This window comes from Colias philodice, chromosome 12, assembly GCF_061535455.1.
Source record: "Colias philodice isolate Cphi_HAF_F1 chromosome 12, ilColPhil1 Martin Lab GWU primary, whole genome shotgun sequence".
NCBI classification, from domain to species: domain Eukaryota; kingdom Metazoa; phylum Arthropoda; class Insecta; order Lepidoptera; family Pieridae; genus Colias; species Colias philodice.
In genome coordinates, this window is record NC_143097.1 from 3,102,782 (window position 1) to 3,129,011 (window position 26,230).

Below are 26,230 nucleotides of genomic sequence, written 5' to 3' on the forward strand. Positions count from 1 at the left end.
TTATTCTATGAATTTCTATTATTCAGTTTCGTATTTAACGAATGCATTTCAACACATTTTATTTAAATTTATTCAATTAAATGGTCTCTAGAAAGTAAAATAAAATACGTATTGAGGACAAAACGGAAAAGGGTACTTAGACGCCAAAATTTAATTAATAACCATTTACCTACAGTAGGCCTTTCTGAACAGACCGAGGACATTAAATACAGGTTTGGCTATTCAACCGTCCATTAAGGCGCTTTCATGATAATTGCAATTAGAATTAAAATCAAATTTATTTACTTGACATTTTAATTAACCGTGGTCGTTAGTGAAATAACGCTTCAATAGATTCAACCAATGTGAAAAATGTGGCTGTATTATTTCCAATGCACAAGTTTGGGCTACATTATAAGCAGTATTTTGTGGTATTTGCACGCTGTTACCTCCCTTACCATCGACTATCACTCACAACAAATCGAACATTAGTCGAAAACGTATCAAAACACAATAACAAAACGAATTACGATACAAAAATGTTCGCCGGATGACAAATTGATTGCTCCAATTTCCATTTCGATCCCGTTGCTCGCAGGGAGCTTTCGTTTTGACTCGTAATTAATTGAGTTACATGTGGTTATTGAAATTTGTACTGAATTTAAGCTACTCGCTCGCACAATGAACATGTTAATATAAAATTAATTGCTGTGAACGTACAGCGATATACCCATGATAGTAATTATGTAGAACAGATTCCAATGATGATAACAATAATGTAAGGCAGATATCAAATACCTAATGTAAGAACTTAATATACACTTTTATTATTCCACAGCACGGATGGCAAATAGACCCAATGTAAGATATCATTATAAAACACCTTGCAATTTATTTATCACTTTTATAAAGCAGAAAATCGTCAATTTGCATGCAATCTGTTGTCACTAATAAACCTTTAACCTAGGTGTAACAACGGTATAACAAAGTTTGATTGGATGCAACAAACCGCGCGTTGATTGTTCAGGATTAGCGCAGTAAGTCTATGCATAATTTTGCAAAGACACTGTAATCTGTGTTTACCTCTATGCTTCTTATCTTTTTATTAGTGTGGATAAAGTGTGCCGTATGACTTGTGAGAAATGAGATTCGCTTTCGATGTAGGGAATTGTGGGTATTTACGCTTGAAAATGTAGATAGTCTTAGTGTGGATACTAATCCTCTTTCAGGTGGGCTCATAGATCAATTGAATAAAATATTATTCAAATAAAATCGCACGCAAACCTAAAAGTTACCTCAACAGTTAATTTCTATATTAAAAGCGCATGAAAAGTTTTAATACTTTGTTATATCTACTGGCACTATACACAGACTAATCCATACTATAATATTATAATATTATTCCATACTATAATATTATAAATGCGAAAGTAACTCTGTCTGTCTGTCTGTTACTCAATCACGCCTTAACTACTGAACCAATTTGCATGAAATTTGGTATAGAGATATTTTGATACCTGAGATAGTACATAGGCTACTTTTTACCCCCGGAAATAGGATAGGTTTTATCCCGGAAATCCCACGGGAACCGGATTTATGCGGGTTTTTCTTTGACTGCGCGGGCGAAGCTGCGGGTGGAAAGCTAGTACATAATATATCACACCGGAAAAACGCAATCACAGTTTCTTACGCGAACCCTTTTTATTAATAACATGTCTCTAAGGCCAGTCATCGGACACATTTCGCATCCAATTATACAGACAATTTAACGCGGCCTTCCCCGACAAAATTACACTATTCATTATGCATGCACTCAGCAGTCAGCTTCATACGTTGCCGAAAAGAGTGGCCATCTGCCGCCAACTAGAATCAACTTTCTTGAAAGGTAAATTATTGTCCTCATAAAACACTTTAAATTTATTCGGAGTAGCCAGCACCTTGTGTAATGGAGTTTTGGAAGTTGCTAGAATTAAAATAACGAATAAGTTTATTAGCAACATGTTTTAATTTCAATAGAAAAGTTACTAAATATAAGTTCTTTTGTTAGAAATAATTACAATTTATATTAATTAAGTAATCTCTAAAAATTAAACTTTCGGAGGTTTTCATGAAACCTTTTCTTAAAATTCATAATATTATCGTAACCTACTTCGTTCGAAGCATAATTTTAATAATGATATTAATTTGGACATACCTAATTCCATGCACTAAAACTATGAACACGCCAAACAATTCAATATTGAGTGGCCATTGTTTTCGGGGAGTCTTTTGTACGAAGCATTATATTTTAAGAGCTAGATTAAAACGAACAAATCACAAATGAAAAGGCTTACGTGCACAAATTCACATGGCGGACGCGATCGCTGGTTGCGGCGTAATTTCCACTCAATTCTGCTCCGAAATTCAGGACACAATCGGTGACAAATTGAGCGGCTTATCTTTTGTTTCCCACGCGGCTACGGGCAAGCTTAACAAATTCCCTACTACACCGATTCCAAGACTATGTACGTTGAGCTTTCAAAAAATTTCAATTGCCCAATGTTCTGTATTGGTGCTATTGCTGCACAATCCACTTTAATTAGCCTCAAACTTCAACAGGGTTGTCAAAATATTTAATCGCTATTAACACGATTATAACGTGCTCGAAATATTATTGTACAATGGTAACCGAAAAATGTGCACCGAATAGCACGTACAACAACATTTTTATAATAGCGTTTAAACCGCGAGTTTCGTACAACCCAATAAACATGAAACGCGCGAAATTTCCGGAATGCCGCGCATAGCGCATTGGCAGCCCTAATTACGGCCCGAAAACCACGTAGTTCATTAAGTGAAGTTACGAGCGAGCACTTGAGGCCGGGCCCGCAGCCACCGGAGGAATGCGCCGTACATATCGGATTACTCTATTGAAATACCATTGTTCACACGAACGATAATTCCAACAAACAATAGCGCTGTATATATTTACACAATAACCATGCTGTTTTCCGGGTAGATTAGGGGATTAAGCGGTATGAAAAGCACGCGCGGTTGACCGTAAACAACATTTGTACAATTATTATTGATATTGTAAATTAATCATTAAAATCCGACTATTGTGTTTTAGGCCAGTAGAAATCGACACTAAAAAACCCTAAATTCGCAAAGCACGATGTAGATTTGAATTTTTGGTATGTTGTTTGGATCAGTTAGGGTGATGTAAATCCCAATTTGCAACTTCGAAAAAGTTGTGCTCGCTGCGCACCACGTGATAAACTGCGAAAATTTTGGACTTTTTTCACTTTTTGCCCTAAAAGTAGTGTCCGACCGAAACTGATTTCCAGGCCGAAACCGAAACCGAAACCGAATGTTCGGCCGTGGCTTCAGTTTCGGCCGAAACCGAAACCGAAACCGAAACTCACGTGGTCAAGTATGAAATTTCTAAAAATACTGAACTTTGGTGCATTTTACCTATTATTTTGCCTTAATTAGGGCATGAAATGAAAACACAGTATATTAAATTTGTTGTAATAATTTATTTAATATAAAATAAAAAAATAATATTTTTAAAATATTAATAATAACAATTTTAATTTTTATTATTTTTTCAAATTAAATTCTCAGTAAAATCAGTCATCTAAATCAAATCAGTAATTGTTACTGTTAAGTACTTTAAATACTAAGTTTTGGTATTTTGAGATCTTTCTCTTTATTAAAGAGTCTTTAATACTTTGGATTGGTATTTGTACTTAGAAGAATAATCAGTCTCTTTTAGGTACCTCTTATATAAAAATAATAATTATTAATTACTATTACACCCAGTTCCAATCTCAAAAATTGTTTCCACCAGCGTGGGTCAACCAACGCTTTGACAGCGTCCGTCAAAGCTTGCCGAGGAAAACGAAGTTAGACGAGCGTGAACGTGTGTGAACTAAGTTCACTGAACTTGTGAAATGAGTTTCGGTTTCGGCAAAAGTTTCGGCCGATTTTGGCCGAAACCGAAACTGTGGCCGAAACTTGATTTTTGGCCGAAACTCGGCCGAAACCGAAACCGAAACCGAAAGTTCGGTCGGACACTACCTAAAAGTCATAAACTATGCGTTTCCGACAAGTATGATTCAGTACATAAATTAAGGTTATTAAATTTGCAACAATTTAAGCCTAACCGCAGCTCTCTAAACCTTATAACGACTAAACTGTGGCCATTCGAAGATGGTTCATTTTTCCGGAAATATTGAAATTTTTAGTTTTGCTCCCGTTTGAAGCAAAATATTGGCAAAAACCGCTCGTTCTATGAGAAGTTCGTATAATAAAGTTGTAGTGCATTTAATTTTCTTTCATAAGAGCATAGAACAAAGTCTGTGAGACAAATAGTTCACTCACAATATTTGAAAAACAAAAAAGAAGGTAGAAATAGATTTTTAAAGAATTGAAACTGAGGGCATATAAAATCATAAAAAGGATAATACTTTTTCATTTGCAGGATAGGTAATTAACAAAATTACAAAGATAATTAAATTTGCAGCAATTTAAGCCTAACCGCAGCTCTCTAAACCTTATAACAACTAAGCTGTGGCCTTTCAAAGATAGTCAGTTTTTCCCGAAATTTTAAAATTTTTAGTTTTGCTCCCGTTTGAACCAAAATATTGGCAAAACCGCTCGTTCTATGAGAAGGTCATAAAATAAAGTTGTAGAAAATTTAATTTTGTTAATTACCTATCCTGCAAATGAAAAAGTATTATCCTTTTTATGATTTAATATGCCCTCAGTTTCAATTCCTTAAAAATCTATTTCTACCTTCTTTTTGTTTTTCAGATATTGTGAGTGAACTATTTGTCTCACAGACTTTGTTCTATGCTCTAATGAAAGAAAATTAAATGTACTACAACTTTATTATACGACTTTCTCATAGAACGAGCGGTTTTTGCCAATATTTTGGTTCAAACGGGAGCAAAACTAAAAATTTGAAATTTTCGGGAAAAACTGACTATCTTTGAAAGGCCACAGCTTAGTTGTTATAAGGTTTAGAGAGCTGCGGTTTGGCTTAAATTGTTGCAAATTTAATTAGCTTTGTAATTTTGTTAATTACCTATACTGCAAATGAAAAAGTATTATCCTTTTTATGATTTTATATGCCCTCAGTTTCAATTCTTTAAAAATCTATTTCTACCTTCTTTTTGTTTTTCAGATATTGTGTGTGAAATATTTGTCTCACAGACTTTGTTCTATGCTCTTATGAAAGAAAATTAAATGCACTACAACTTTATTATACGAACTTCTCATAGAACGAGCGGTTTTTGCCAATATTTTGCTTCAAACGGGAGCAAAACTAAAAATTTCAATATTTCCGGAAAAATGAACCATCTTCGAATGGCCACAGTTTAGTCGTTATAAGGTTTAGAGAGCTGCGGTAAGGCTTAAATTTTTGCAAATTTAATAACCTTAATTTATGTACTGAATGATACTTGTCGGAAACGCATAGTTTATGACTTTTAGAGCAAAAAGTGAAAAGTCCAAAATTTTCGCAGTTTATTATTTGCGTATAATCTTTTTTCCTACTTTCCCAAGTTTTGTAATTTTGTTAATTACCTATCCTGCAAATGAAAAAGTATTATTCTTTTTATGATTTTATATGCTCTCAGTTTCAATTCTTTAAAAATCTATTTCTACCTTCTTTTTGTTTTTCAGATATTGTGTGTGAAATATTTGTCTCACAGACTTTGTTCTATGCTCTTATGAAAGAAAATTAAATGCACTACAACTTTATTATACGAACTTCTCATAGAACGAGCGGTTTTTGCCAATATTTTGCTTCAAACGGGAGCAAAACTAAAAATTTCAATATTTCCGGAAAAATGAACCATCTTCGAATGGCCACAGTTTAGTCGTTATAAGGTTTAGAGAGCTGCGGTTAGGCTTAAATTGTTGCAAATTTAATAACCTTAATTTATGTACTGAATCATACTTGTCGGAAACGCATAGTTTATGACTTTTAGAGCAAAAAGTGAAAAAAGTCCAAAATTTTCGCAGTTTATCACGTGGTGCGCAGCGAGCACAACTTTTTCGAAATTGCAAATTGGGATTTACATCACCCTAACTGATCCAAACAACATACCAAAAATTCAAATCTACATCGTGCTTTGCGAATTTAATGTTAATTTCCACTGGCCTATTTGCTTATTTACGAGAGCAAATACCAAGTTAAATAATTAATTCAAACCTCATGTCAGTTATGTTAAGAGTAAGCATTGAAAATAACAGCAAAATTCAATATCCACATCTAAAGATAGTATTTATTGAGATAAAATTCAAGACAGGAAGAAAACAATAATGTACCTATCATAAGAGGTAAACATCAATAAATTAACCTAATTAGCGATTAAGATGTTAATACAATTCCTCAAGTATCAATGCGCTAATTGAATAATTGCTAGGTATACAAAACGTTTCCACAGCTAAAGTTTCCTCAACATCTGATTTAAAAGGAAAACCGTGCCGTTTCACGACAGTCGCCTTCCGTTAGGTTCGCAATTAGTGTCTCGTATTGTTTCCTCGTCGCCGTTCCTTGTTCCGGCGGATGCTATCGGAGATCAATCTCGACAGTGTCGCTGGGGTACGTCAGACCCACCACGGGGTGGGGTTAACCCGTGTTCATAATTAATGATTGGGATATAAACACGCTTCATGTTACATGCGGGTGTAGCTATATGCTGCAGCTGTAAGGGAACGCTAGCATGTTTTAAAAGATAAAATGTGCGTAATGAGATTATCATAAGATTGTTTTAGTTATAGATAAGGTATCGTTAGAAAAATTTACAACAGATTTGCCATATCAGTACAAATTTATCTTTAGATTATTTATATAATAGAAAGGATAGATTATTCTGTATAATAAATAGGATACACAAGAAATATCTTCACCCATGACAGACTATTTCAAAAACATTTCCATTCAAATTCTCGAATAAGGTGTGAAGTAACAAACAGGAAATATATAAAATAAAAACGTATGCATTTAATCATATTCTTTACAATAAATACAGCCGGTGTAGAGTTGCGGAAATACAACCCACGACCGATAACCTTGCGTCTGCGGTTTTTATATTATTTTGTGAGATTGCACATTTCCAATATTTTGGTAATTTATCCGCGCTTGCAACTAAAGACGAACAATACAATTTCATGATGCAGCCTTATCTCGGATATGATATATTACGAACAAAACTTTATTAAAACTAACTTCGAAAGATATATCGCATTTATTCCATAAAAGTTTTGTTGTAATATTTCATTTTGTAAAGCAGTGTTATAAACATAATAAGAATAATTGTACCAACTTTTAATTGAAATTAATATACCTAATGTAAATCGATAGCTTTACGGTCTATGCGTTTATTTTGCTATATTTACACAACACAAAAATCCAATACATGCACACAAACAGCTCATCACAGTGAAACCAAAAACAACCAATCACACTCGCAAGTACCGTCAAATTATTTAACCATTCATTCACATACACTCCGCTAGAGATGACACAACACCCCACGTCATCTACCCACCACTAACGCTATACTATACGAGTATTGTATAATAAAATTAACGCATTTCAATTAGACGAGATGTGGGCGCGATTGCTCATTCATTCACACGTCGAATAAATTATTAAAACGCACGTCTGTTATCATCTGGGCTCTGACTCATTTCGTGTTAACGATGTAGAGACTTGGTGCAAAATGTAAGCTGGCTAGTTTATGAACAACTAGATTTCCGCCCTCGGCTTCGCCCGCGTTTGCAAAGGAAAACCCGCATAGTTCCCGTTCCCATGGGATTTCCGGGATAAAAACTATCCTATGTGTTAATCCAAGTTACCCTCTATATGTGTGCTAAATTTCATTGTAATCGGTTCAGTAGTTTTTACGTGAAAGAGTAACAAACATCCATACATCCATACATCCATACATCCATACATCCTTACAAACTTTCGCCTTTATAATATTTATTAGATTGACTATTTAGCTACATTGAATATAATATAATAGAGGGGGGTTTTATTATCAGGCATCATTAATACATTTATGTTATTGTCTATGATGATATCTATCTACCAGCATTTTCAATTATTACATCAAAATATATGCGGGTCAATAATATTATGAAATCCTATACGACAGACATAAAGAGGGAACAAATTTAAAGCTGTGAAATAAAATACATTCAAGTTGGATGTGCGGTTAAATAGGAATCCGATTTAGACACTACACAAAACCTATGTTTATGCAAATAACAATAAAATATGATTTTTATTTCCAAACAACCTTCAAAACTTGAAAAAACCTCATTTATAAGGAAACATGTAAACTTAACAATCTTTAGTCCAAACTAAAATTTCGACAAAATTAAAACCCGCCACATCCCACTGGTTCCATAAGATAAATCTGCAGATACCCACTACCTACGAAATACGAATTTTAATATTCATTTTGGGTCACTTGTAATAAATCGCGGGACATGAGATGGGTCTGACGCGTGTCACATCATTAAACATGTAATCTCATCACGTTTGATGGCTATCGAAATGTGAATGCAACGTGGTTAATCCATTTCGACGTACCCGTTTTGACGGTAAAGTAAATGGAATGGTGATTAACATAATATGTACATTTACTAAGAGCCATCTTATTAATTAGGTAATTAGAATTGTACAATGTATTGTATGTATTGAAATGTTTATTTCTGGACTACGTTCCATAACATAACAATCAATTACTAAATATAACGATATATTTTATTAGTTAAAAAATTGTTTCATAAAGTTTTATTTCCTGCTTTGTCTCGACCATTATTATTAAAACAAGCCATTCGACCAATTTGAAAAATGTACAGCAGTTTATCCTCAAGTTAATCCCACTGTCTGAACTTAAAAGGCAAACCGCTTTGGGATATAGTTGATTTCAAAGGAAATACAAATTGTTTGAAGTACTCAGGAGTCGATGTCAAACTTGACGAGGGTTTCAAATACCTTATGGTTCAATCACCTTCAAGGATCTTATCAAGTTCCTATTTCTAATGAAGGGTAGGTGAAGATTAATTAAATTTAATATGTGAGAAGTGAATAATAATATAAATTTTGTTATGATAATTTGGAAAACTAGTGGACTATAATGGTCATTGCACATTCAGACATTAATGAAGTTTTAAACGAGAGCGAATATTTTAAATATAATGTTTAAATATACTCGGTATTAAACAAGGATAAATGAATTGTGGCTTCAAAACTTTGCGCGGAATTCATTACCGCATAACTTGAATCATCTATTCTGAAAATTTGTGAAATTGTTTCAACAATGGTTGAAAGAACTTAGGGAAAACCCGTCTTACGAACGGTAAAAGGAGAGCAAGCGACCACTTTGCAGCGAGCTATGTAGGTCAGCTAAGGAAAGACTTGCTAGGCTTTGTAATTAATGACCTGCTTTTGGGAATTAATGGCCTCTTTGTCTAGTGCTAAGCTTATTTACGTTACATATGCGCTAGGACTCTATATCTAGAAGAAGTAAAAAATGCCGGTAAAGTTAACGTAGTATAAATATCAAATTGTAGGGCTCTGTGAGTAAAATAATTACGTAAGAGCTCCTGAAATTGAAATTAATATAGAAGCTACGAACATCAAATATTAAGCACATCATATCCCAGAAATTCTATTGATGTAAGGTTGTATCAAAATAAAACAACGAACGATTAAAACGCAACACAAAGTGAAACTGTAACTCCACATTCCCCAAATAAATACGAGTCAGGTATACAAAAGTTTCGGTTCTATTTATGTTTTGTTGCGGCTTGCGTAAAGTTTGACCTTTCACTGCGATTACGGTCTCGTTTCGGCCTTCAAGGAAAGCCCTTTACATACTGAAATAGTTTTTGTTATGATAGCATTAGGCCTTTTTGTGTACGTATTTTCTTCATACTTGCGGAGAGATAGTTCCTTGAGGGGCTGGTAATATAATTCCGTTACTCGCTGTAATATATACGATGGAATAACATTTCTCAACTAATATATGAACTGAAGAAATGATTTTCTTGTCTAGAGAAAGTCTGGCTTGGACGTACGTTACTGTGTTTATATAGAACCTTGTCTATTAGTCTTCCAGTTTTATCATTCGTGTTACCATATATTTGAAAGTCATGAAATTACCAAATAATCAACGTAGTGCAGTCAGTACTTCTAGTAAGATTCTTTCAAGTTTCATTCATGAATAGTCTTTTAGTTACCGCTAACAGCCTTCTATGGTATCTTCACGTAGCAGCGTTAACTACTATTAAGTTTTCTGTGGTTTATGTATCGAATTACGAAGAAATTCTGGAAAATTTATCAGTGTAAGTGTTAAGTCTACGCAATAGGTAATAGGGAACTTATTAACTGTAATTGAATGTAATAAAATATGACCAGCCCTAGTCTGAATCACGCGTGAATCACGGCAAGGAAGGTTACACCACCCTACACGCATGTTTACGTTTTATATAACAATGTTTATATCTTTACAGTGGCTACCGGTCGGTACTAGTAATAACTCAGTAATGTTTACGTATTGTTTCTCTGTTATGATCTCATATTCATTATCATATTCTATGCGAGTTGTAATGAAAGTTGTGTGCTTTCATGTGAAATGCGGAAAATGTAATATTTTATATGAGACAAGTCGTGAAATATAATTTTAATGACACTTTTTAAATGTAAAAAATACAAGTTACATAAATATTAAATTATGTTCACAAATTCTTATTAACTGAATTACAAAACCATAAAGGCAAATATAAATTTCAGCCTTTACTCTACTAAAAGTATGCTTGAGTTTGGAGTATTTAGTATTTTAACGTAAAGAACTACTTTACTTTAATTTCATAACATTTATGTTTATACATTTAAATATTCCACTCTCCGGATTAGTAAATAACTTGTTGTTAAATTTAGCGATCACGCCTCAAAACACATTAGGAATCGTGATTCTATAAATAGCCTAATGAGTGTTACAGTTACAAGTATCTTAGCTAACAAGAGGGAGAATAATTGTTAAAGGGAACGGTGCTAATAACCTCTCCCTAGAGGCAAGCAGTCAGGGACAGTCATTAACCCGAAGCAAACAATCCAGGCCGATCGACTATGGGGCAGACTTTAAACAAACACGCACCAAGCAGACTCGTGAATCAGACGATAATAATTGTGTCAATAAACCAGATATTTTTAGGCGATCACGATTCACGACAAAAGAATGTTACGCTTTTCTCCAACCTTTTTTAAGATCAGGAAAGTGTCAAAAGGAAAGTGTGCTGGAAGCATTTTGTAAATTTATGCAATATAGGCTTTTTAAATACGTAAATAGAGTATGTATTTGGGTAACACATGCGAGTAACACGTGTTGATAAAATATTCTCGTATCAAAAAGCTGGTTTTAAAATATGCAGTTGCAATGAATACAAGAAGCGCATTTACTCGTACATTAAGTAAGAAATTCCAGGATGATATTTGAGTCCGTTATATTTCTAACGTTTCAAACATGTGTAACATACCGTTTCGATACTAATTTCAAACCATGGCGCTTGATGATTTGCCAAACGATAACTAGTATGAGAACCGATGATTTAAATAAGTTCATTGAACTGCATAATGCAGTCGCGTGAATAAGGTCGTTCCCGTTTGCCATTAAAGCCAATGATTTATAACGTTTCGACTAATAAATTATATAAAGCAGATACACACAGGACTACATAATAAGTTATGAAGCAATAAATGCTGATAAACATCGTAACGGCCAGAAACGATCATACACTTAGTGCTGCTATAAATACAAATCATCTGAGAAATCAATAAATCAGCAATCTCGACGTACTTCGAATAAATCAGATCACTCTCGTCTAACTAACTTCAAAAGGCAAATTAAATTATGACAAATGAACTTTAGCGCGGTCTTGAAATCACTAAAGTAAATTCTAAACGAGAGCCTCTCGATGAACCAAATAAATAAAACATCGAGTGCTTTGAACCCCATGTTAAAACATTACAAGGAGCTTACGTAATACTCGTAACGGACGTTTGAGCAACACAATTGAGGCAATAAAGACAAAAACATTCTCAAGTGGCCGAGTCACCATTAATATCGCATTAGGGGCAACAGTGTGTCACTTGGGAATTGGAATATTTGAGTTTCATCAAGGGTCGGAAAATTGATTTGTAAAATATAAATCGTCAAGAAACTGAGGTGCAATAAAGTGCAGTCGACGAGCCTGTTTGTGTAGACGATAGACAATAGCGAGGGTCGACAAAAGGCCGACCAGCGTTTATGGTTACTATGTGAGAAAACAATACCCTGTTGCAGTGCGGTTGACTGACTGAACGAGCTCGTATTTTCTTTTTGAGTCTGTATTATATAGAAGTTAAGAGTTAAATGAAGCGATGACGGTCTAATGTGGTTTACTTCACATAAATACACACATAGGTGGAAGCAAATGAACAATATAAACCGACTTATTAAAATCATTAGGTACCTACTTGATTATTTATTTATTTGATTTTAAAAATGTTTATTGGCTAGTTATTGAGATCAAAGCATTGTTAGCAAACGGAAAATGTGTAGGTAATTTAACAAAGAACACGTTCAATTGAGACGATTAAGAATCTTAGATTGCAAAATAAGTAATTTCAGCATTGCCGATTCCTAAAATGCGGAATCAGAACGAATTCGATTAAGCAAAAATATGTAACAGTTTTGAGGCATTCACTGCATTATATTTTACGTCCCGAAGTATGATAACGAACTCAGAATGTACAAATTTCATTAAAACCTGAATTTGATATCAGTAATACAAAACAAAATGCAATTAAATTTATCGATACCAACAATAAAAACGCAATAAAGTTACAAGTGTTTAATGATATAATAAGAGTAGCAGTTAATTAAAGAAAGACAAAAATACAAAAGTTATTATTGAAACACGATCGCCAGGTATCGAATGAAAGAAAGCAGTACACCGGTATCGAATGTATGACGGGGAGCGCATGTTATGGGCCCTCTTCACAATGGGCAGCGTTGGCCCAACAAATGATCGTCGTTATTTGCGATCGTCGGTGGTCGATCATAGACATTTATGCCCTCTACACTAGCGTGATTGCCTCTACTCGCCCAACGCTGCCCATTGTGAAGAGGGCCCATTCATCGGGGAGCACATGTTAGTTGTTACTACCGACGTAGGGCAAGTAGGACGAACCATAATCAACTCGCGGAAGTCTGCTATCAATCATCAGCTAGATAATAGTGATGTTGAACCCTTATGACGTAGAGCGGATGAGGCTGATTTGGCAATCACGGAATTTTCGGCGGGAAATCTGGTCCTCCCAATTATGGCACTATTTTTATTCGGCATGACGTTATCGTATGTTGTTTGTTGTGTACTTTTTACTAACAGGATTTGTATCTCATTTTTCGCTTCGTTTAGATTTAGTGAGTAAATAAGTATTGGAAAAACCATATTTGACTATAGAAATTAATTTGAGATGGCAATAAATTATATAAATATGTATAAAGAGTATGTGGCGATCAAACGATCATCTGGTAAACAGACAAAAGCCTAACTATAGACGATCTAGATTATTAATCAAGATATATTAGAATTAAATAAGGCCATCGAGATTGCTTCACAGGAATGTGATCAGTCTATTTCATGAAACTTTTAAATATAAATCGAATCTTTACATTGATTGAGTTTAGTCAATTGCCGCATTAACACTACGTTATCGCCTATTCTACAATAAGTGAGGGGTGCTAACCCTAACCCTCCAATATCCTATCAACAATCTCATCAAAGTCTCATATTTGTTCGCAATGAACATTCTTGATACAGATGTGATATGACACATGGTTGGCGTTTGATTTAAACGTAAAAATAATAGCACTGTATGGACCAAACGACCCCGGCATTGCCAACAACATTTTATCGTGTCATGTATGAAGTGAATTGATGAAACCCGTAAATGTACAGTTGACAGGAGCTTCCTTATATAGATTTAAAGCCTGTTCTCGGGAGTCAGATGATGATTCACCGTATAAAGGTCACTCCCACGCACAGCCATGAATTGAACGTAGTGAATTTATTGTGTAATGTTTTTATGTTTCCTTTCACTCTGTAATTCGATAATAACATTTTTATTGGGCAAAATTTATTTACGTTCTGAAAGCGACTCAATTAGCGAGTCAATAACAAATATAAAGGAAAGTTTTTTTTGAGAAGATCCGATTTACTAAGAACGATGGCAATGGAAAGTACCTACCTACCTATATTTATAATGGGTTTTATTTTATATTATTAATACAGCAAAAACAGATTATTTATTTAGAACGTCCTTGATCAAAACATCTAATTTAACAGAATTGGAACATGAAGTTTAATCTTTATCGCTAGGTATCTTATTTATAGGTACACTTTTGGCTAAATTAGCACTACATTACAAATCCCATTAGGACTAACCACGTAGGTACATATTCTTGTAATAACACTCACAGCGCCAAAAATAGCCAAACGATCATGGAATCGATACATGTTCGATTATCTACCTTTTAGCAAGATACGCGCTTATCACCATTTCACGTGCGAACGGGTCAAGTTAAAAACACTACTACTTTTATACGATTATAAACAAGCGTAAAAACAAACATAAAGCTTAAATAAACGCCTTATGTAACGGCTGTTAACATCTGACGTCATTTATCGAACATACTGTACGCACATATCAATCATGGTTGAATGTTACAAAATTTATATAATACCTACTTAAAATCCCATACCTTTTAACTTTATATGGAAGAAGTAACAACAATGAGAAAATCCCAGCCTTCATCGGAAGACTAGCGGTAAGCCTTATACTTATAACGTGCTTGTTATAATGTCTGGTGAGAAAAATACACAATGGATCATTAAAATTCTGTTTAAATTTATCCTTCCGGCGTTAAGCTCAAATAAAACGTCATACATAATACGTAGCAGTAATAAAATACTGTCGGGCCCGTGAATCTCTTCCAGGACTCAATAAATCACATAACTTCGCCTCGCAACATTGTTGAAAACATTCACGTCTGAAAAACACGATTATTTTGGTAAATCTCACGGAGAATTCAGGTTCAGCGGCCTTTGTACGTCTCAATGGAGTATAAACACAAAACAGGAGGAGGTCGATGAATTCAGCCACAAAACAAACATTGAATACTCTTAATCGGATTTAAATGGAAACCTACAGGAATATAATGGTGCGAGAAATAAATTATTTTCCTAATTTATGATACAATTGCTAAACTGAATACCTTGAAGATACTTCGTGTCGTTAATAATAATCTTCAATATTCAGCAAAATGGGTACGACTAAGCTACATCCGTTCGTTATCGAAAAATAACCTTATAATAAAAGCGTATTCTATCTTTATCACAACAAAGAAAAAAATACAGAAAAACATTCTTAGTCAATATTCCCGCGCCTTCAAATCCGCGTCTAGTCACAACAGAAAAAACACACTTCCTGCTGTTTAGTCATAAAAATCGTTGTACCGTTAACCATGTTAGTGACTGATAAGGGTCACAGGGTGAGGCCAATAGTCTCACAATAACTTCTGATCGATGAATCATGCGCTATCAACGCATTCATGTTTGTTAACGATAACAATGTAGTACTACTAATGCTATCCGAATAGAACCAGACACACTCACTCACCGCTGTATTGTATCACTTGGAAGTTTAACACTCACTTTCTTTAATTCACAGCGAAAGGTAACGTCGAAACAGTTTTATTTTCAAAGGAAACGCGCTAATTTTCCCCGACACCTCCGCTGACGGAACACATCACATTTTTCACCGCACGGCTAGAGCGCTTGAATGGAATTTGGCGCCAGGCGATGCCATTATATGCGGTCGTAAACATGACTTTTTGATTTACAACATCCATCCATCTTTCTCTATCTCGATGAATGATATCCCTCCATCTCACTCGGATATTTCATGAAATATTTACGTAGCACCTCGTATGCTACAGTCCCCGCGGCCCGTATTATCATGATACTAAGTGCGTAATATGACATTTATCATTATAATCTCGTTAGAGACGATGGAAATATCAGCTAATCTTTTCAGCAGATACGCTTTCAGATTTTTAAGGTTATCTCTATTGCACGTAAAAGCCCGTTACGTTAACTGGTCTGTAAACTCGTAATTAATCTTGTCAATTAAAAAAGATTAAAGCACATAATATAATTGTATGGGTGATTATTTTATTTCAACAAATGATTTCAAGGTATTGTCGATGACTATTTTAAAATACCTTTTTGAACAGCAAATTGAATTTGCGGTGGACTATTCAATTTGAGAAGCATTATACCCAGTAGTTCATTGTGTTTTTACGGTTGAACTATTGCACTCATTTGGAAATTGGCAGAGTACCTATAGCTTAGCCTAGTTAATTTTCTGCAAAGTTGTGTTATGTATGGAATCATAATAATAATTCATTAAATAAATTAAAATTTAATACAATAAGATGTCTATGTTTTAAATACGAATCTATAACATATCACATCGGTATAACGAACCTGCGATGTTATTTCTATAACACAAAAAAAGTCACCAGTTTAGCTTCATAATAAAAATCCGACTAATCACGGCAATTACAATAACGTAAAAGAATACACGATTAAGGCGTGTTTTTAAATAATAAATATACTAAGAGGTTAATAGCTCTTTAAGGAAAATGGCTCAATCGATTTAAGGGGGACGAGAAAGCATTCCAGGGGTTACGGCGAACGCTTAAATAAACAGAGCCGTTAGCATTGCTTGGTTTAAGTAAAACATTTAGTAGTTAAAGGGACAAGGGAATACAATTGTATCGTTACAATTTCCCAAGTAATTTGATTGTTAAAAGTTCGGTAATAAAATATCTTGCAAATTATTTTATAGGAGTCATTTGAGATCGTGCTGAAATTAATCGAGTCACGAGACTAGTTAGCGTGAGGTTTTTAATATTCATGCTTTTTTTTTAATAAAAAGGGTTTGCTTTTTAACAAAATTTATGTTACAAGTTAATTTATGAAGTTTGATATTGAGATAGAACAAATAGTCTTACTAATTTAATAGGATTTTGAGTAAGGATAAACACATAACGCAAGCGAAGCCACGGATATAAGCAGGTTGTATATACGTTAAACATTCTAGCTGGTTAATATTTTATTAAATAAAATACGCACGCTAAAAATAGCCAGCCATGTAAGGCTGCAAATCTTGCTATAAATATATTAACTATTAAGTTTCATAAACAGGGCTTCATAAAGAATGATAAATATTTCACGAAGAAAACTGCAGATTGCACCGTTTCATTGTTTATATTTGTTTAATATATTGAATTTAGTTATTTTTATTGCTTTTGGTTATTTAATTAAAAGTGAATTAATTTATGAATAATCATCTATGCATTAGTAACAGTATCAGTAGATATTGAAGGCAAAGCTATAAAATACAAATCCAAAAACATCGTTACTAAGTTAAGATCAAGCAAACTCATATAATGATAAATTTTCCATGCATATTCGACTTTTAAACAATGTTTTTATGCCACATATCATCACATATGCCACTAATAATATTAACACTCTATGTTTACGTATGTTTGTGGTTCAGGCAGGCTATAACGAATCGAATTAGGTAAAGGAATTTGGTTATATAAAATTTTTGTTTGATTACAAAGCAAAGAGATTACATAGAATCTCATACCTATAGGTTACTTTGATACGAGTAGATATCGGTCAATTAAGGAAAGCTGGCATGTTCACAGTACTCACACTTATGCAATTTCACTTACAGTATGTTCAAAAATAAATGCGACTCTAGTTTCATTTTAGACTTGAATTGTAAAATGGTGCGTTGTAGATAAATATATACAAATATAATTATGAAAGCTCTCATAATTTACCTGTAAAATTATAATTTAAAAGTAAATCAATTGATGAACTTAATTATTTATTCTAATAATAATCAATTGGATAAAAGTATTAATAATCATTCAATTATCAAATAATAATTAAATTTCAGGTCATAAAAACAATACAAATAACACGTGTACGCAAAGATTTTCCGCAAAATTTAATTACGGATCAACAACTTTACGAACTCTTCCAAAGAACACGTACCGCAATAAGACATTGGTATTCAATTTTAAGTAAGAACAACCGATATCGTTTGTAAATTAATGTAAATGGTGATAACTCTGATTATTAATTAGTAATTTGATTTTTGAAAAAAAAATGCCGATTTTAGTCAAAATTTATATTTTTCTAACAAGATCCTTATCATCCAAATTTCCACATTGTTGAGAAAAATTGATATTTCTAATGAAAATGAACAAAAAATTAAATGATTTTATTAAATACTGTAAAATATAGTCTATAATTCTTCCATTTACTGTATCACAAAATTCTTCATAGATTTTTAGATATTCGTACTACACCAATTACATCACCCTGTATTTATAAACAATTGCAAAATAAAAGCTACACATAGGCCGGGAGATACTGACACAAAATTTCGGGTCATTTGTAACAGAATGGCGGTTCTACAGGGGTCTTATTAGTTATTACGCAATGACAAAAAGAAAAATGATGGTCAGAACGCTGGTACCGGCGGACTAGTCGCGTGGGCGTTACTCAAACTCGTCGGATAAATAGCGAAAGTCAAACGATTTGTAACACAAAAATTTTAGAATTTACCGATAGCCCATAAAAAAGATGTAGGCGGTAGTGTCATGCCATACTTTTCCGGTGTAACTTACAGTCCCATTACTTTGTCATTGCGTACTAAGACCCCTCTAGACCCGCGCCGTCCTGTTACAAATGACCCGAAATTTTGCGTCAGTATCTCCCGGCCTAACATGTGCAATGTGTAAATGTGTTGACGTTCCAGCTCTTCTTAATATAGGTATACCGCTATTTCAAATGCTTCGTGAGATGAGATGTGCATTATATACGTAAAGGTAAAAACAAACTGAATTATCTACAACTCTAGGGAGTTATGGCAGTAAGTGGAGTTATTCCGTAATATTTTCAATGAAGACTGGATTAAATTCAGGTGTACATACAAGTCTTTAGGAAAGAAGAGAAAATAAATAAAAATATTGTTATATTACAAGTGAAAAACTTCCATTACAATATCTCTAACCAGCTTACAAATAAACGAATTACTTATTCAAATATGTATATATAATATATATATATCTTCTAGTCACCTTGATTGTTGGGATCAATAACATATGCAGTGTAACGATATATTGCGGTTTGACTGCGACCCAGATAAATAATAGATTATTACGTAATTTGCAAACAAATATATTAAATAAATAATGTTTACAAACAAAATATTTACATTGCATTAGCGATTACGTTTGAGAAGAAATTCTAGTCAAAACTAGGTGAAAAAAGATTTTACGGTGTAATATTTATATACCATCATAACAACAGATAATTTTTGATAAAGAAATAATGAAAACAAAAATATTGTAAGAAAAAAGTTTATTGAACGATTTCTTTGTAAAATACGTAATGAAAACTATATACCGTATTACCGTGCTCATTTTTATTCATACCTAATAGGTCCAGGGTCCAGCAACGGTTCCAGCATGATATAAAACAATGTTCGCTTAAAAACTGAATGCACAAAGACTTTTTAAACAATCCGATTTACGAACAGAAGAATGCACTCATTCACGAATGCCTGCGTTGTTAAGATCTAAGCTACTTACTTGCAAAGTATACAATTCAAACAACTCTATCAAGATTTCCACGGACCATTGTTTTACTTATTATAAGTATTAATGTACAAATAATTTATAGTGAAGGTTAATAGAAAGAGCTACTGAAAATATATAGTTTAGTCACGCAGATAACCGAAGTATTTGTGGCATCATTTTTTGTTAGAGTTTGGGTGTCTCTGAATGACTATTAAAATTTATAAACATATGAAATTATATTCTCTTTATTAATAGCACAGATCAATATAATGTATTATTCAAATACTATATCCATTAGAGAACTAGACTTAAGTGAGTTTATAGATTAATTAATTCAATCATATGAAAGATAAATTCGTGCAAGAGATAAATTGCATAGAAGAGATATAATAATTTATAAAAAATACTATAGTGTACTAGAGAGAAGAGTAGAATACAACGAAAGCAACTTATTGCGTATTAATATGTTTATTAAACTTTTTTTAAACATTACAACCGAAGCACAGATAATAATTATTTATCTAGTGCTAGAATCTAAATTTATGATCGAGGCCGTAAACAACTAGTCAATCATACTTAATAAACATGAATTTTTGGTGCGACTAATAACCCAAGTATCATTGCCATCCTTTAATTACGCTAATGTGTAATTAGACCCTACCTCAATTACAGAAATGGAAACGAAATAATAATTAATAACTTAATTTCAGAAATAGCTGCCTCGTTGGAATCGTACTAATCTTGACGTTACTGCTATAATTTCTGTTCATATTTTTGCTTCTTGTTAACAAATAGCTATTTCTTATTCTATGTATAAGAATTTAGTTTTATTATATTTCTCTTATAATATTTAACGAGCACAAAAGAATTCTCATTCATCACATTATTAGGAATGCTAATTAACAAAGATTGATGTATTTAAATAAAGTGGATAATTAATGAGCGTGTTAATTAAAACGCTTCAAGATGTCTTTTTCTACAACAAAACAAAGAAATTGATCCCTTTTCATTCTCCGCTTTAAAACTGAGAGCTACAAAGTAAATACTGTTTTTCTTAAGACTGAAAGCATTGAACGCTATCGGTATACCGGTTTTAACATTTTAAACGATCAGATTTATTACACTTTATGAATGATTCACATTATCTTGAGAATATTAAAAATGTGAGTCAAAATAACACAACAGAAATAGATGAATCAGGCAGTGAATCAATCGTAGATATTTTTCTCACGGTAAAACCGATAGAGAAGATAATAACTTCCTTCAACCTTTTAATAACTATAGCTATACCGACTTATACGTATTGAAAACTGGTCAATATTAAGGTAAATCATTATTTTATTTAATTATTATTATAAGGATCGACCTAATATCGTACCATCTCTAATCTTGATACACGTAATATATAGATAATACTTACATAATCTACCGAAGCTAAGGGACAGGCGCTTTCTGAGCTTTTGCATTTTGCTCATAGCGCCTCCCCTTTTTTCCCGCATTGTCACGCCTGTAAACAAAAGAAAAACACATTAATAAATTGACCTTTACACTAAAATTCAATATATTTAATAAATGGAGTCCATAAGATATAACACCAAAAATAATTACAGAAACTACAAAATAAAGAGCCTAGCAGTTCTCTTAATAACCTATCCTTATATTTTCAATTAGGTGAGAAATTTTAAATTTGAGTAATATTAAATAAAACACGAAATATGACGTAACACAACAAAAAAAATTTAGAACGTGCCTCAAAGCGCCCGCATGCACTCCCTAATCGGGGCTTATTATGAAACTTTAGTTAACCTTGCGATCATCGTAACATATGATCAATGAAGCAATTAATCACAACATGAGCCACGTAGCGGTACCTGAAGATATGTTTTTAATTGCGGTAATATACCGACAGCCGAGATGCAAACACCGTTCGCGACGGTGCACAAGTATGTGAAGTATTGTGGACAATGTTAGATTGGAATCCAAATTATTTGACTAAATGTATACGTATAGAGATGAAGAGGTTCGGAATGCAAGAAGGATGTGATTAAATTATTGTATTGTAAATTCATTGCGCGCGTATTGCACGCCTCATAAGCGAAGCGTTGAGGTGGGTACTACTGTCACTTCGCGCAAAACATCTGATTTTTCAAACTTAAAATGTCTTTATGTATCATACATTGCACTTGTAAGATAATACATACACACACATATTAAGAAAAAACACTATTTTTAACATTCATGATATTTTTGATGTCATTTTTGTTATTTAAACTAGTTAAAAAACAGATTAAAAAAGTTCTGTCTTGGACGTCCGTGTGTCTGTATGTGCGGATCCTTTTTCTTGTTAACACGATAGCGACCGAAATACTTTACTAATCGAGTCTTTTTTTTTCTCTTACGCTTGAGTATGCTCAGGAATAGAACCCTTTCATTTTTCAGGGTCTGATTCGATGTGGTTTAATTGTTATTAAATAAACAAAAATAATAATTAATAAATATTTATTAAAAAAAAATTATGAGGCGTGCACTTTTGGATTTTCCAAATTATTTTATAATGTAATGATTCCTATTGTTTCGAACTTGGTGTTTTATGACTATGAGGGTGAAAATAAAGTATTTTACATACATTTTATTGCAATTTTACAATCAATTGTATTTCAGATCTTATATGGGTAGTGGAATTAATAGCATAAGGAAAATAGTTTCGAATTGTCAAAACCGCAAGCATTCGTCTCTTACGTATGTCGTATATGTTTTCATGACTAGCATATTCTTATCATATTACATAATGAAATGGTTAAAATACGACAATAATTTTAACTCAACTACAAGTAAAATAGAGGAAAACATCTCAACCGTTCACATGAGTAGTAAAACTCAAACACAAAAGAAGGAAAATATGCATGTATAAAAACAGCAACGCGAGACGGGAACAAAATTAACTAATGAACCGAGTGTCCCATAAATACGAAACGTGAGCGCCTCCTACTAACGGTCAATAGTCGAGGATCGCGTGCGAGAGAAAATTCTCACTAATAGTAATTAAGGTGCACTATTCTGTAGATTGTTCTAGAAATTGTTAGGTACGTACTACGGATATAGAACGCTATCTTTAGTGCTGCTGTTAAGGAGATTATCGTAGGAGTAGTTTATGCGGTTGATATTCCGAGTCTATAAACGTGATAACTGTATTCATATAGACGTTATGTAGGAGAGCTTTGTACAGAGTTTATGGAAATATTATACCTAGTAGGTATTGTTACAACATCTTCAATAATAAAAGGAGTGTTAGGTAACTAGATAAACATAACATTCCGACTAAGAAATGTTTTCACAAAAGCTATGAATGTAAAACATATTCAAACACTGAGTAAGATTTGCATATAATATGCGTGAAAGGATATTGTTTATGCAACTGCCGGGACACCTGAACTAACATTATTATTACTCAATAAATTACATATTTCTATTGACCCAACTATTCCGGTTATTTTCTCAGTCTTTATCTCTTAAAATTCCTATGATATAAGATAACAAACATTAATATATTTACTATACAATGTAGTCAATAAAGAAATACCATAGATAACTCACTATCACTGGTACCTACATCTATACATGTTTCTTCACCAAATAACACGTAGGACGTAGGTCGATGTTTTATATTTTATATTTCATACATATATAACACGTGTAAATTCATACGATGGAACAAAGTTCGCAGCCAGCTGGGTCTGCCAACGCATCACGGAGGCGCCACCGCGCCGCCTCCCGCCGATCGCAGCGCAATAATTTTTTATAGGCTAATAAGTTTACCTTTTCGATAAAAAATTAATAACTTTCAAATTTTACAGAGCCTTTAAATGACTCATTTAGCACAACCGTAATTTCGGTTCAAGCAAGCATAAAAATTATATAAAACAGTCAGTCAAAATTGAAGACAGGGATTCCGGTAATTAGCAGTAAATATCAAAATTATTGTTCTAAGTACGTAATTCCATAAAAACATATTACAACAAAACTAAAATAAATGAAGTTTCTCAATTGATTCAATAAACTGCGCCAAAGCACTTTAAAATTAAATGCAAAACTTTGCCATTGAACTTCGAGGCTAACTTTCATTGATCGCCTCAAGGAGTCCATCTATTTACACAGATGCAATTAAAACACTATAGAGATTCCTAGCTTTGGCTATAAGCCGAGTGCAACCGCAGGCAGCAGTCATTTGGATCTATCCGGGAGTTTGATCCAATTGCGCTCACACAAACCGTATTATCCGCTTGGGATTACGGATAGCATCAATTTTGGACCCGTAGCACTTGATCAGGTGAACAACACTGATTATCACATTAATCATTGGATAATGTACTTAACAAGCGCATATGGATTGAGCTTTTGCGTCCCGTTTTTGAGAAAGAGTAAAAAGTAAAGGGTTCGTAGTATCTATCATATTATTGCTAAGTATCTATCATGTAGGAAGGGATGTAGATCAGTTAAATTTAGAAAAGCTTTGATTTTTTTTTAGCGAATATCTAGCCGAGTCACATGGAAAACTTCAAAGGCTTTACGATCATTAGTATATAATACCGATAAAATAAAATATATATTTCAAAGTAGCTTGAGCAAATCGGATCGTAAGTATTATTCAACACGTTCATCTTTCTACAAAAAACATCTTATGAATACTCGAAACGTTATTAGGTATTTCAGACGAAGACCCTTATATTCGTATTCATCGAATAAAAGTATAATACCGCTAAGAATATCGTAGAGCCTTTGAATAGAGGTCGGATTAAAGACATATCAAAATGTTATATTGGACAATTTTTCATCTCATTTAGTTTGTAATTGTTAAAGAAATCAGATTTCCACCTTATCGTAATTCTATAACTACATTTTAAAATAAATAATTTTCAATTGCAAAAGTAACGCTTTTCTATTTTAGTACCTTATTTACATAAGTGAGTCATAAGGTTACAAAAACTAAACAACCTTGCAAGTAACTCATTATTATTATTTATGTGCAACTGCTATTAACTTTAAACGACGGTGATTCTTACTTAGTAGCGAATTTTCTTTTTGTATCCGAAACTAATTTATACCCTCTATAGATTATACAAAACTACACATAACATTGATACATTTTATTTTAATAGATGAAGAGGAAAGTTTAAATATTTATTAGGTTTTAGACAAAGCGGGCGAAGCCGCGGGCGGAAAGCTAGTTTCTACACATCGATACATGTACCGTATACTTATACATAGTTGATCTTGTCTGTACCTAGTTTCGGCGTTGCTCTCATAGTATGTCAGTCAACATGATATAACAAATACAAACATGACCACTGGAAGCAAACAGTTGGCCTGTCAGCGCTATCTAATCAGAGACAGGAACAACAGACAAACATATATATTGTAACGCGTTAGTGTAAACGTGCTGGTTGAACCGCATTCGTAATGATGGAATTAATTTCGTGTGTATAGTAGTACTTTCGAATTCTCATCTGCACTCAGTTGGACAGTTTACAAGTGACGGCATAGTGCTGAATCTTATTATTTTATGCTCTTATATCGTTCTAGATAGGTCATCTGGTGGTTCAAATGACCCATAACTTTTTCAATATGGGCCTGTAGTCTATATGTATCACACAGATAATCTAAAAAGGATCTCGTGTCAAGCATCACTCCAAAGCCAAATTTAAAACCAATATATTTCAGTCTTGCCTTATCTCGTTATTATAATAATAGAGTAATAAAACCTCTAAAAATAACACAAGAATTACAAATTACACACGTTATTACGAACGTGATCATTTATAAATTTTATCATGAAATCATAATCAGTAATGCATTCCGTAACAATACGTTTATCGGATATTTTAATCATCCTTCGTGGTTCATTAATTTATAATTATGAAGGAATATATTGGAATTCAGTAGGTAATTAAACCAAAATATATAATGATCACAATATCTCTCGTATCTCTACCTATCCTAACCTAACCCAATTATAATTGTCAACGTCAATTGCTAGCAAATTAATCATTTGTTTGGTTAAGTTTTAGGACTGATTTTTCAATCCTTGGTTAAAACTTATTCATCGAATAACATATTAATCTACCATTTCAAAAATGTATTATAATTGTCCGTATTTGACAGTTTGTAAACTGTGACATTTTAATATGTTCATATAGTCAGAACACATATTAGCTCACCACGAAAGCTCGACAAAGCTTTCATTCGACAAAGAAAAGCTGTTCCTTAAAGACAAGTCCTGTCAATAATGTCCTTCATCAAAACGTTGTAAAGCATTAAACGACTTCGTTAAGGCCAATTAAGCATGAATTTACGAGTCATAAATCTACCGCACACTTCGCAACATCCTGTTCATGGGTGTTCTGGCTATATCCTTAAACTGTGGATCTTAGTACCGTTTAAACTTCACTTTAGGTTATGGTTAAAACCGC

The 26,230-nt window shown here is 33.2% G+C and overlaps 1 protein-coding gene across 2 annotated transcripts in view; it reads right to left on the minus strand.

Moving 5' to 3' along the window:
• The window catches only part of Eip63E (cyclin dependent kinase Eip63E), an 81,134-nt gene that overhangs the window by 22,257 nt on the left and 32,647 nt on the right, over positions 1–26,230 (minus strand). For both annotated transcript variants that reach the window (XM_089701347.1, XM_089701348.1), the window contains exon 2: positions 21,184–21,270. In XM_089701347.1, coding sequence (XP_089557473.1) covers positions 21,184–21,270 — 87 coding nt within the window. The remainder of the gene's footprint in view (positions 1–21,183; positions 21,271–26,230) is intronic.